At 28.4% G+C, this 14,321-nt stretch overlaps 2 protein-coding genes and 1 pseudogene across 2 annotated transcripts; all 3 read right to left on the reverse strand.

Annotated features, from left to right (window-relative positions):
• Window positions 1-1,988: 1,988 nt before the first annotated feature.
• LOC111287230 (putative lipid-transfer protein DIR1 pseudogene) lies at window positions 1,989-2,548 on the reverse strand (annotated as a pseudogene).
• Window positions 2,549-5,486: 2,938 nt separating this feature from the next.
• LOC111287229 (RHOMBOID-like protein 13) lies at window positions 5,487-7,214 on the reverse strand. Its single transcript, XM_022877606.2, has one exon. The coding sequence runs from the start codon at window positions 6,864-6,866 to the stop codon at window positions 6,057-6,059; it is 810 nt and encodes a 269-aa protein (XP_022733341.2). The 5' UTR covers window positions 6,867-7,214; the 3' UTR covers window positions 5,487-6,056.
• Window positions 7,215-11,080: 3,866 nt separating this feature from the next.
• On the reverse strand, window positions 11,081-13,501 carry LOC111288306 (acetolactate synthase 3, chloroplastic-like). The gene has a single exon (XM_022879135.2). It carries the CDS (start codon window positions 13,413-13,415, stop codon window positions 11,370-11,372), a length of 2,046 nt encoding a protein of 681 aa, XP_022734870.2. The 5' UTR covers window positions 13,416-13,501; the 3' UTR covers window positions 11,081-11,369.
• Between the last annotated feature and the right edge of the window lie 820 nt (window positions 13,502-14,321).

Consider the following 14,321-nt stretch of genomic DNA (forward strand, 5'->3'; position numbering starts at 1 on the left):
TGTTTATCTTTTGTGCTGAAGAAGCTGATGACATATTTTTTATATTTGAGTTTCCTACAAATTGAAAATTTCGGGATTTTTGTATCACCAGCAGAAATTCACAAAAAGTTTAGTTAGACTAAATATTCAGAATTAAACATTTAGATAATTATTTAATTTAAAATTAAATATTTTAATTTATATAAATAAAAAATGAACGTTATTAATAGGATTGGTATCGGGACGAGTTTTGCTCATCCCGAACCCGATCCTATCTGAAATTTTTTTTGTTTTTTATACTCGAACCCGACTTCGATCTTATACTATATAAACAATATCCGATTCGATCCGAAATTAATAAAATATTATTTTTTAAAATATAAAATATTATTTTTTAAATATAAATATTTAAAAATATCATTATATAAATATATATACAAATAAAAAATTTAAAAATAATTTTTTATATAATATCGGATTAAATCGGGTCAGATTTACCTAAAACTTGAACCCGATCCGACCTTGATTATTTTTTAATTTTATCCGACCCGAAACTTGAATTTAAAAAAAAAAATTGATCTCATAAGATCAAGTGGGATCATAAACTTATCGGAGACATATTAAATTACCATATTTAAGTATTGATTTGTAATAATGTAAAATTTATTTTAATAAAAATTGTGTCAGGAATGATGCAAATGATAATAACACGTGAAAATATTAAAATTCAGTTGATCTAAAACTTTAATGTTGATTTGAATTTTTTTTGAATATTCAGTAAAAAAAAAAAATTATCGAATGAAAAGTTATTATAAAAAAAACCTCGAAATAAACCCTTCTCCACTCTGCCTTTTTACTTATGTAATTAACGCTATGATTGTAGGAGATGCTTCTCTCATATCCATCAACCTCTCCTTTCCCTTTATTCTCAAGTTTCTCTCGAAATAAATCTTCTTACCCTTAACAAATTTACCCATTATAACAAATAAATTTCTAATTTTTCAAAATTTTTCTTTGCAAACGTCAAACCAATTGAGTTACCCAGGAAAATTTTAGTTTCTTTATCGATTTTGTGATGTTTTCTCGCTTGAACCCTCCATTTTTGTGCTTTGTGTGGTACCTACTTCTTAAAGATTTTTTATTGTGTTTTTTTTTTTTGGTCATTTGGGTATTTAATTAGGGTTTCAAGTTCTTTTTTTTTTTTTTTTTCTTAATCCAAGTGTTCTGATCTTTATTTTTGCGAATTTCCTTTTGGGTATCTTTTTTTTTTTTAGTTTTCAATTTATGGGTATTTTTTATTTTTATCAATTTGATAATTTTGATTTATTTTAGTTTAGTTAAAGTATTTTAAAGATATTAAATTCGAAGATTTTTAAGAAAGCTTAAAACTTTTTTACTCTTTGAGATTTTTTTGGGAATTCTTTGTGATTTTTATATTGTTTGGTTGATGGATATTTCTTTTTTTTTTTTTTGTGTTAAATTTAATATTTTATTCCTCTTTAATGAGTTTTCAAGTAGTAATCGCTTGAAGATTTTCTTTAGTAATCACATAATTTGAGAAGAATGTAGAAATGGGGGGGGGGGGGGGGGAACATACCGTGGGAAGAGTGTTTGGTTGCTAGGAAATTGAGAAAGAAAGAAAATGAATTTTCATAATATTTATTTTTTTATAATTGTTCTTATATTTTTTACATGTAGTAATTTTATTTGACAAAAATATTAGCCATTTGGCAAAATTAATGGAACGTGTTATATTCGCCATATGTCAACCATCAAAGTCTCTAATTGTTATATTTGGATATATTAAGTCTTTATTTGTTAAAATTTAAAAAAAAAAAAATTAGATCCTGGTTTGAGTAACTGGTCAAATGTTGAGGACAAAATCGAGCATTTTAGCCATTAGTTATCAGGGTTTTTTTTAATCAAGGAGAGCTGATGCTGTTGCGACCATTATTGTTCTTGTTCTTCACAAGCATGTATGCTTATGGTTTAGAACTTAAAAAGAGTCATGAAGGAAACGAAGATCAGATAATGTTATTCCAAGAGTCTTATCAGCATACATGAAAAGCGAAAACAAAAGAGAAATAAAGCCCAAAATTCAATACAATTATGTGAAGTAGAGGCTTATAATATGCATAATTTGATCTTTAGTCCTGGAAGCATTAGGTATTTGATCATAGACCAAATATCATGACAGGGATTTAGCAGTTTGCAGGATGAGGAAGCTTGCACAAGCTAGGGAGTTGCATGGCGAGGTTTGGGTCAATACCAAGGGAAGGCAACAGGTTGGAGTTCTTATAGGAGCAAAGGCAGCTCATGTCAGCGTGGGAGAGGGCGGAGCAGCAGGTGGATGTCGGCGGAGGAGGGTTGGGAGGGGTCACTGCTGGCTTACATGCAATCAAACCTGAAGCAGGCATGTTGCAAATGCTTTGAGCATCTGTTGTAGCAATAGCCAAAACCATTACTAATGCTGCTATAAATGCCAGACTCTCCATTACTCTCTCCATTCTTGATCTCTGAGGGCAGTTTTGAGTTGGTGAGATATGGGGGTTTCAGAGTGGAGGAGCCAAGTTAGGCAAATATTGGTTTTTATAGGGGTAGGATGAGAAAAAAAAAATCTAACAAATCGAAAATCAATTTGAAATTTTAATGTTGGATTTGGTTTATATCTTTTTATTAGTTTTGGATTAAATTCGGATATTAAATATGTATATTAAATTCAAATCGAATTTTGAATTAAAAGATAAAAAATTAAATCGAATCGAATTATATATTTTTATTAATTTTTATATATTTTAATTTTTTATAAAATAAAAATAATTGTTATTAAAATCTATTTAAATATATTAAAATTTTATATTCTAATAATATATAAAAACAAAAAAATTAAATTTTAAAAATTGATAAATTGAATTAAATCAAACCAATAAAATTTAGTTTGGTTTAAATTAAATCGTATCAATAATCGGTTCGAATACAAATCAAATTTAAAAAATTTAAAATATTATATAATATTTAAAAAAACCAAAATGAATCTAATAAAAAGTGTTATCATTTTTATATAGGGGTATGAAAAAGGATGATCTATGCTTAGAAGGCATTCAAAATTTGAAAAATAAAGAATTTAAAAATATTTTATCAAATACTCTTAAAATTTTTCTTTTGACACTTTTTTATTAATAAAAAGTAATAAATTCATCGATCGTTTTTATATATATTATAAGTAAATAATTTTTTAAAAAAATTGAATCGGCGAGAAAAAGAATTAAGCTTGATGGAGGGAAAAAACTTTGATAAAAATTTTTAAGTGAAATTCGTGAAGTTAATCTTTACTATAAATAATTAAATATAAATATAAATTAAAAATTAAAATTGATAAATTAAACGGTATTGTTACATAGATCAAATATGTTAAATTTGAAAAACTTTTAATAATTTTTTATTTTTTAATAGATATTTTTAATAAAAATATTGATAAAAATTTTATCATTAAATAAATTTCATCAAATTTGAATTACAAAAGATATTTTTAGAAATTTTTTTGTATATTATTGATTTTTACATTAAACTCTATTAATATATTGATTTGATTTTTTATTAAAATTTTTATTAATTCACTTTTAAAATTTAATTATACAAACTTGACCTAAAAAAAATATTATGTATCTCTTCTGTCCCATTTTTTTGGGTTTTTTTTTAGATGTCTCAAAATTATATATATATATATATTTTTTTTTGAGCATCTAAAATTCTTATTTTTTATATTTTAAAATTATTTTTTATGAATTTTTTAACTTTTTGATATTAAAAGTTATAAAATTTTAATTTTATAAAATATTTTTAATTTTAATATTAAATTCACTAAAGTTAAAATTTTCTTTTAAATTTCGTAAAAATTAATTCGGACCAAATTATTTGGGATAGAGAGTAAACTTTATCATTGATGGAGTCCGTGACATTCCTTTCCCCCTGTCGGTTGTTGAGACTCTTCGTCACCCATTTTGTGGAGTCACGGGGTGTGAACTTGTGGCCGAGACAGAAGCCGAACCCTGTTTTATTTTTGTTGGATTCTCTAATGCCTAATCCAATGAACATCTCATCACATTAAACGTCCAAATCAAATTCAAAACTTTAGCACTACTATTTTCAAAACAATTTTACATGTATAAAAAAATCAGAAATTATTTGATATAGTGAATTTTTTTAATTCTATGAATGAAATTAAAATAATGACATATATTTCATGTTTTTCTAAATTAATTTTTTTAAATATGTATTAAAAATAAGTATCATTATCTTAATTTCGTTTGTGAAATAAATAAATGAACCATTTTTTTAATTTTTTTGTCTTTGTAATTATTATAAAGATTAAATATTATTACATATAATTTTTAATTTAATATTTTTAATTATCATTTCTCCTTTTTTTAAAATTTATTTCATCGCTATCATTGTGTATGCATTCAGACTAAACCTAATAATTTGAAATACGATACGGTGATACGATATGAAAATGATATGAATAAATAATATGAAAATAACACGACTTAAAACTTAAGAAAAAACAGAAATAAGTTTAATAAAACAAAAAAAATTATAGTTTATATTTTCGTACTGATACGAATTATGACATACAATTTTCATGAAAAACATGACATGAATATAATATTTTACATCACATGATGACACGAATTGTCAGGTCTAATTCAAACACATGATTTCACCATTAATTTTAATATTATTGCTACAATAATTAATCTCACCTCCGCCACTGCTTTTACTCTTACCGAAATCAAATCTCATCGCTCATCCAAATTGATCTTAATATGCATCATTGAGTTTACTCATGAGCTTTATTTAATCACTACTTGTTTATTTCATTCAAAAATTCAAAAGGCAAAACATATGTTTTTTATTTAAATTTGGCTTTGATAAACTAAACTTTGGAAATTGGAGTTCATATGAAATAGGCCTTAACTTTTCTACTGCAAAGGAACTTCTTACCCTAGATAGTAAAATATAGGGGAAAACAGAAGAAACCCAAGAATCCACTTGGAAAATTGCTTCTCAAAGGAGGCTGTGACAACAAAGGAAAACAGCAAATTGCAAGCATGCATTGTAGCCTCAACGTCAAGATTTCCCCCAGGCTTTAACCTCCATAACAATAGTAAATTTCATTTGAAGCAATTACCCCTTTATACTATTTGACTGAGGCATATAAGATCACCCTTCTGTAAATTCACAGCCCTTTCCACCCTACTAACAAAAACCAATTCGCATCTGTTTCAAGAAAAAGCATGGCTTCTTTTTATAAACACTCTACTAATTCAATAATGGTTTGAGTGAAATTTATGTAATTCAGCAGGATCATAAAACCAGTAACTGATTAAACAGTCATCACATAATGTCATATCATTCGGCAAATTTATATAACCGTTTCTCGCTATCCAAACTCATAGGTCACCACAACTATTTTCAACCAGCAGAACTCAATCTAGAAAATAAAATTTAAAGAAATGCATCTTTTTTCTACATTAAGTTATTCAATAATTATATAAATTGTCGATGAAGTTGAATCTCAACAGGGTAAACAAATTTTTTTCACCATTACAGAAAAGAATGGTAGAACAATCTAGAAATTTTTTAAAGTTTAAACTATCAGGAAAAAGAACAATAAATGATGCAGAAGTGAGCAATGATGATCAGTAACTTGCAACCCTTGTTGGGCAGTGAAGAAATTCATGTAACATCACTGTAAGTTTAAAAGCAGACCTGGGAACTTGTGTGATCACAGCAGAGGAAAGCAATGAATCTGAAACATGTAATGATCAAGAATATCCCACTTCCAAGTTACCGTCTAGCCTGACAAAGCAGAATCACAAAGAATTTAAAAAGAGGCCTGGGAACTTGTGTGATCACAGCAGAGGAAAGCAATGAATCTGAAACATCTACTGATCAAGACCATCCCACTTCCAATTTACTGTCTTGGACAAAGCAGAATCACATATACTCTCAAGGGATGACTAAATAATTCATGCCTACATTGTACTTGTAATGGCAATGTCTTCACAAAGGAACTAGACAATTTCAACGCCTTCAAGTGGAATTGTAGTCATCTGCAAGGTTCTACCATTTCCAATAAACCGTACAGAAGGCAACGAAGGATCTGCAACAGATTCAATCTCAAGAAAATTGAAATCATAAGCACCAGAACGCTTCAAACTGAATACAAAAACAATTGCTATCCATCCCAGAATGGTAACTGTCCAATAATTAGTCATCCCATGAATCAAACCCCAAGCTATAGCATACCCAACAATAATTCCAGATAAATGTCCAAGAAAACTTGCTTGAGGAACAATGATTGAAGTAAAAACTAATGACTCAAAAGGGGCAAAACTAATGGGAAGTGAAAGGAATCCAAAAAGATCTAACTTTGATGAAGGTTGCTTCACAGACAAAATCGTCATCCACCCAAAAACAACACAAGAATACCCAACAGCAGTCACTCGCCGAAAATACTCAATTTTAAACCGCTGAATTAAAAAATGGTACATTCCCAACACAAGCAACCCCGACAACACAACCAAAACCAGCGTGTACTGAAGATAATATGCCACTCCAAGACCCAAATGCCCTAATTGTTCTACAACCCCAAGACTCCAAAGAGCACTCATATTGAAAACAAGATGAAGAACACTTATATGTGAAAAAGCTGAAGTAATTATCCTCCAATAGTGACTGTCTACCGCAGTTTCATAACTTAAACCCACATGTTGATAACCAATGTTTTTCTTCTGTATGTAAAACCATATTGCACTGCATATTCCTACTATACAACTTGTTGCTGGTTTTTCCAATATCTCATAAAATAATGGCTTCCCCATCTCCACTAATATATAAAACTCCTTCAACTTTCTCTTCTCACTTTATTCAGTCTAAGGAGAAAAACCCAACATCACAAATCCAGATTAAAACCATGAGCTTGTCAACACTTCTTAAAAAGGTAATATTTGACAATGTTTTGAATCAAGCCAAATCTTGCAGTGATTAAAAAAACCCAGATCTAAAATACCCGATACTTTTCAAATATCAATCATTTCAACACAGAAAAAATTAAGCAGCAGCAATAGAAGAAGTGGGTTTTTTCACAGTCGATCAATTAACTACTTCAAGCAGGAGAAACTGAGAGATTAAAAAGAGAAATTTCAGGAGTTAAAGAGGGACATATGGGATCTTACTTTCTCAGCTTTGGCTGTAAATCGATTCAAGATTCCTGGTTGCCTCCCTATGTTTTGCACCTATATATATATATATATATATATATACTTTTTTTTTTACTTTACAAATATGATAACAGAGAATAATTCAATTCGATCATACCCAATGGACTTTCTTTGCAAAATTTTGTTCTTGTTTAAATGAGTAACCAATATTACCAAAGTACCCTTGCTCCTTTTCTTTTTCATCTTCTTAATTTGAATTTTTGAGAGAAATTTAATTTTAATGCTACTTGTTGATTTAATCCCTTAGTTTTAGATTTACAGTTTCAAATATATATAAAAAAAATTATACCAAATAAAACTTGTTAATTTTGCATCTTTTTTTTTTGTAAGAATAAATATTTTAAAAACTCAATTATTGTTTTAAATATCTTTATGTTGATCGTAAATTTTAAAGTAAATATATTATATTGATAGAGAATACTTTATTTTTTATTATATTATATGATATATATAATTTTAATCTTATTTTAAAATATATTTAAAAATATTAATACAAAATTATATCTAATTATTTAATTTTAATAATAAAATAATATATAAATTAATTAATTCAATTTAGTTCGATTTCATATTTTAATAATTGATTTTCATACAAAAATTGTTACCATAATAGTTTGACTTACTTTCAATTTCTTATTTCAATTATTGACATTGAAATCTTGAAATGGAAATTAATTTAATTAAAATTATCTCTAACTTAATAATTAATACTTATTCTATCTTGTATAAATTTTAAATTTAGATTTTTTAAAGGTTCAAATACATAGGCTATAATAAAAATCATTGCAAATTTAAGAAGCCTTTTAACTAAAATGTAAACCTAAATAGTTGACCTTAATCAAACATTGAAAATTCAATTAGGTTTTATTCCATTTTGATTTTCTAAAGTTTGAAAACATTCTGGCAAAGAAAAAAAAATTCTCAGCACAATGATTTGGTTTGAATTTTTCTTTGAAATCAAAACTCCAAAATTGAATCTACTTTTTATATATTTGATAATAGGAACAGGTTATTCTCAAAATTAAGTGTCTAAATTTTTTTTTCAATGATTTTAAGTGCGAATTTCTCGTATTAATTTGATACATTTAAAATTGATTAAAATATTAAAAAAACATGAATTTTATTATTTTATTTAAATAAATTTTTATATTGTTATTAAAATCAAATAGTTCTTAATCTTATCTAAATAAAATTTTAACTTTTAATTTATACTTAAATAAATCTTTAAATAAATCAAATTTGCTTTTAAAATAAAACTTATTTGTTACAAATTAAAAAATAATAAAAAATAAAAATTTATAATGATAAAATTCAAATTTCTTATAATATTGTAGTCTTTAAAATTTTGCTTTCGATATGCTTCTTCCAAAAATTGAACCATGATTAACAAGGATGAGGAATTCTTTCACTTTCTAATTGGACTAATCCTTTGTGGGTAATCTAATTACATATCAAATGAACCTAACAATTTTGTAGGAAAAATTATTGTTTTTTATTTTCATAAATTATTAAATCCTTAATTAATTAATTTCTTCTAATTGTTTGAATTTTAAGTTATTTCTTCTAAATGTTTGAATTTGAGACTTTCATTTATTTAACTAGAACCAAAACGCAGTTGTTTCTTCCTCTTCTTTTTTTTTTTTCTTTTTTTATTAAAGAATTAATTCTTATGCATCGATGATATAAAAATAAAATTGCATAAATATTCATTTAGTCTAATGGCTTACAAATGAGTGTTGTTGAGGCATAGGTCAAAACAACTTTATATATTATAACGTATACAAATTTATTTGGACCGATCCAAAAATAAAATATATCAAGTAAAATTCAAAAATTTCAAAAAAAAAAAAAAAAGAAAACAAGTTCATAATTCCGTATCCAACCATATCAACGTTTGCATGATTCCAGCGTTAGTTAAGTGAGTTTCAATTTTTAATGTGGATACGTCTTGTTTTGATGCAAAATATTTATGTTTGGATCTAACCAAAAGCCACCAGCTTCTAAACACATTTCTTCTATTTAAGAAATTAAGGATAGATTAAACTTGTTTTAATGATATTTGAACATTCATATTTATAGATAAGAGATATAAGATCATAGGGAGACAATAATGATATAATCAAATTAATATGATATTAAATATATTTGATCAATTTGACATATTAAATTGATATAAATATCAAAATTATCTTAACTGTCCGTTAAAGACTCATAATGAAAAAAAAAATCACTATAACTTTTTTTTTAATCACCAAATGCTTTCACCAAACCCAACTTTTCATTTTACATAAAATCTTAAACCTTATAAAAAATTTCATTCGCTCGAATATCTTATCAATTGAAAATTAAGTTTAAGATATTTATAAGCATTCCTAAAATTTAAAAAAAAAAATTATTTAAGAAAAATTTCTCTTAGATACTTACAAAATTTAAAAAAAAAAAAAATTTTTTTTATAAAATTAATAAATTCATCATCAAGTTTTATATATTATAAATGAACATTTAAAAAAGTTTTAAATCTGCACTATCCATTAATTCTTCAGAGTTTGTCCATGCAATGTACAATTAATCAAAAAGATTTAAACCGATGTTATAGGATGATCCAAATTTGGAAATTGATTTGTTACGTATGGTTTCTCTATTTACATGACAACAATGATTTTTTAAAATCTTAATACTTTGATTTAAAATATATTAATATAATACTTACTTTTAATCATATATTGCTTCTCTATCTCCACGACTACAACGATTCTTTTAAATCTACATGATCAAATTACTCGATGAACCCTAGGTCCAACTTGACTTATGCAAATATCTCTTAACTAATATTGGAGTTTAGGTGATCTTGAATTTTAAAAATCTTTAATATTATATTTAAATTATAAATTTATTAATTAATATTATACTTACTTCTAACGTGATTAATTCGAAATAATAATATGTAATGAATAAATAATCTTACAAATACTACATTAATTAATAAATTCACAATTTTAATATCGCATTAAAGATTTTTAAATTAACATATCGCAATAAATATTTCATTATAATTCAAAAGCCATTTGTAATGTTAATCCATTTTTTTTTACTAAAAAAGGTTTCACCTCAACTCTATTAGTTAAATTGAGTCTTGAAATGAATTTATAATATTATATTAACAAAGTTTGGTTTCATTAATTTTCTTATAAATATTAAATCGTTAAATTAATATAATTTAAGGGTTAAATTATATATTAATTCAAACGAAAATGAAATGCAATATTTTATCAATATGAAAGCTGAAGCTCAGTTGTTCCATTGGGAGGAAAAGTTGGAGTCCATCAAGCAAAACTTGGGCGATGTCATGCAGCATCACACTTGTGCCTGCATCGTGATAACATTCTAATAATTTGTTTACTTCATTAAGTTGTATGACTTGCCATGGTCTTCACATAAATGGCTATTGGATAATAATTTTGTTTATACTTGATAATTTATGTAATCATATCGCATAAAATATTAAAATTTTTATATTTATATTATTTTTTATATAATAATTATTTATCATAAATCATATTGATACAAAAACATAAAATATATATTTTTATTAAATTCATATATAATTATTATTAAAATTTTAAATTATATTACCTTGATATCCTTTGTGTTACCCTATCATGTTTTAAATTGTTAGATTCATCATAATTGGACGCAAAACGCAATTTCATAGCCAGTACATGATCTCCTTTGTAAACAAATATATATATATATATATATATATATTTTTTGGTTCAGGGGAGGGCATAGCCCTTACAAGGGGGAAAGAGAGAAAATTTTGGCTCCAAACCAGGACCTCTATGCCCTTAAAATAGATTCATCTATTGCATAGTACATTATTGACTAAAAGACATACAAGATTTGGATAGGAACAAACTAAAAACCTACTTGATATAGTTTTTAAAAGAGAGAAAAAAACTAATTATGGGAGCCCAAGCAAGTTTCGTCCATGTCATTGTCATGAAACCGAACTTACAGCCCGCAATACTGCCACAACTCGGAGCTAAGCCTCCTTAACTGTGTCATACATACATTCTCAAAAACACGTATTGGTAGTAATTAAAATCAATATTGTGTTCTGCCATCACCCTCTGTGATCATATCTTTAAAAGCCCCTCCGCTGGGAATCATAGGCAGTACATGCTCTTGATGGGGGACAACTACATCTAACAAGTAAGGTCCAGGAGTGTCCAACATTTGGTGAATTGCTGCTCTGAGATCTTCCTTTCTTGTCACACGGGCAGCAGGTATTCCACATGCTTCTGCAAATTTCAACATATTTGGGAATATTTCGGACTCATTGGATGGGTCACCCAAATACGTATGAGCCCTGTTTGCCTTGTAAAATCGATCTTCCCACTGAACAACCATGCCTAAATGCTGATTATTTAACAACAATATCTTAATGGGAAGATTTTCCACACGGATAGTGGCCAACTCTTGGACATTCATGATAAAACTTCCATCACCATCAATGTCTACAACAACAGCTCCTGGATTTGCAACAGCAGCTCCAATGGCAGCAGGCAAGCCAAATCCCATAGCCCCCAATCCCCCTGATGTCAACCATTGACGAGGCTTCTTATACTTGTAAAACTGGGCAGCCCACATCTGATGCTGGCCAACACCAGTGCTTATAATCGCATTCCCATTGGTTAGTTCATCAAGCACCTGGATTGCATATTGAGGTGGAATAGCTTCACCAAAGGTCTTGTAACTCAATGGGTTTTTCAGCTTCTGCTCGTTTAACTCCTGCCTCCAAGCTGAATGATCAAGTTTAAGCTTAGCTCCCTTGCTCTCCAATATCCTGTTTATCCCCTTCAATGCCAATTTCACATCTGCACAAACCGACACATGAGGCTGCTTATTTTTCCCAATCTCAGCTGAATCAATATCAATATGCACAATCTTGGCCCGGCTGGCAAAAGTCTCAAGTTTTCCTGTCACTCGATCATCAAACCTCACTCCAAAAGCAAGCAACAAATCACTCTTATCCACAGCATAATTAGCATACACAGTTCCATGCATCCCAAGCATTTGTAATGACAACTCATCCGAGCTCGGAAATGTCCCTAGACCCATCAAAGTACTTGCAACAGGTATCCCTGTAAGCTCAACAAACCTCTTCAACTCCTCACTGGAGTTCAAACACCCACCACCAACGTACAACACTGGCTTCTTAGACTCTGAAACAAACCTCACAATCTGCTCTAAATGAGCCTCTTCGGGAGCCTTTGGAAACCTAGACATATACCCTGGCAATCTAATAGGGTGGTTCCATTTAGGAACAGCAAGCTGCTGTTGAATATCCTTAGGTACATCAATCAAAACAGGACCCGGCCTGCCCGAGGTAGCTAAAAAGAAAGCCTCACTAACAATCCTAGGAATCTCATCCACATCAAGAACAAGATAATTATGCTTTGTAATAGACCTTGTTACCTCAACAATAGGAGTCTCTTGGAAAGCATCAGTACCGATCATTCTTCGAGGGACTTGACCTGTGATCGCCACAAGAGGGATACTATCAAGCATCGCATCAGAGAGACCACTCACCAAGTTAGTTGCCCCAGGGCCAGAAGTCGCAATGCAAACGCCTGGAAGGCCGGATGAGCGAGCGTACCCCTCCGCAGCAAAGACCCCACCTTGTTCGTGTCGCGGAAGGACATTTCTGATTATTTTGGACCGGGTTAAAGCCTGGTGGATCTCCATGGAAGCTCCACCAGGGTAGGCAAACACGTCCTTGACCCCTTCACGTTCCAGTGCTTCCACGAGGATATCAGCGCCTTTTCGGGGCTCATCAGGGGCATAACGGGAAACGAAATCATGGGAAGGGGAAACAATTGGGATGACGGTGGTGGCACCAGATCTGGGATTGGAGCTTGATTGAGAAAGAGAGCTGGAAATCTGGAGGGAACGGGAAGGGGTGAGTTTTTGAGGGGTTGGAGAGAAGGGAAGGATAGATTTGGAAAAAGGTATTGAAGATTTGAAGGAGGAAGTTAAAGGGAAAGCTTTAGGAAAAGTGGTGTTCGCAGTGGCGGCGGCCATTGTCGACGAGAAGCTTGTGTAGAGGATTACTTTGGGCGTGTTTGGCGAGAGGGAGAAAGATACCATGACCAGGATTCCTATTTAACTTTGATCTTTGCCTATATCACTCTTTTGCCATTGTTTTATTTGATTGATTAGCTTCATAGGGAGTATGAATAACTGAAAAAAAGTGAGTTTTTGAACCATTTATATTTATAACTCTAGAAAACTAATCTACATTTTTTTCAACTAAGAGAGATTTATGTTTATTTCGTGTGAAATATTAAAATTTATATATTTATTATTTTTATACAAAAATTATGTTTTATTATTTTTGTTAATATAAAATATGAAATATATATTTTACGTTTTATTAAATATATATTTATTTTTATAATTTTAAATTATATTATTTTTATATTTATTTTTATATCATATTCATATGGTATTATCGTATCATATTTTATATTATTAAATTTAACTTTTGACATATTAATATATGTTTTACTTCTTTGGTGCTTTTAATAAAGAAACAAGATTATACGATAAGATTGTTATTTTTTTAGCTTAATGTTACAAATAATTTTTGAATTATAATAAAATATTTAATATGATATTTAAATTTTAAAAATAATTTATATGATATTTGAATTATTAATTTATTAAATAATAGTACTTACTCTAATGAAATTCACTTCAAATAATTACATGTGACCAACAAAAATTTGAGGATCAATTGTAATATTTTGGTTTTGGAACCTATCATACTCTACAGCGTGATTAATTATAAAGTTACCAAAAGAAATTGTTTTGTTTAGACATAAAAATACAAGTATTAATCTTGAAATTCATTACATAATTAAGAGAATGAGTGACACCTAGCAAGTGATTTTATTTTTTTTTTGGGTACAAACAATATGGTTAAAAACAATAATGATTATTTATATATATATATATATAATTCGTATTTAATCCATTATAAATATAAAATTT

This window comes from Durio zibethinus, chromosome 4 (assembly GCF_047325235.1).
Source record: "Durio zibethinus cultivar Kanyao isolate XHJ-2024 chromosome 4, ASM4732523v1, whole genome shotgun sequence".
NCBI lineage: Eukaryota > Viridiplantae > Streptophyta > Magnoliopsida > Malvales > Malvaceae > Durio > Durio zibethinus.

What these genes read in the sequence shown, in the direction of transcription:
- LOC111287229 (XM_022877606.2), bottom strand. Translation starts at nt 6,866, where the DNA reads ATGGGGAAGCCATTATTTTATGAGATATTGGAAAAACCAGCAACAAGT.
- LOC111288306 (XM_022879135.2), bottom strand. Translation starts at nt 13,415, where the DNA reads ATGGTATCTTTCTCCCTCTCGCCAAACACGCCCAAAGTAATCCTCTAC.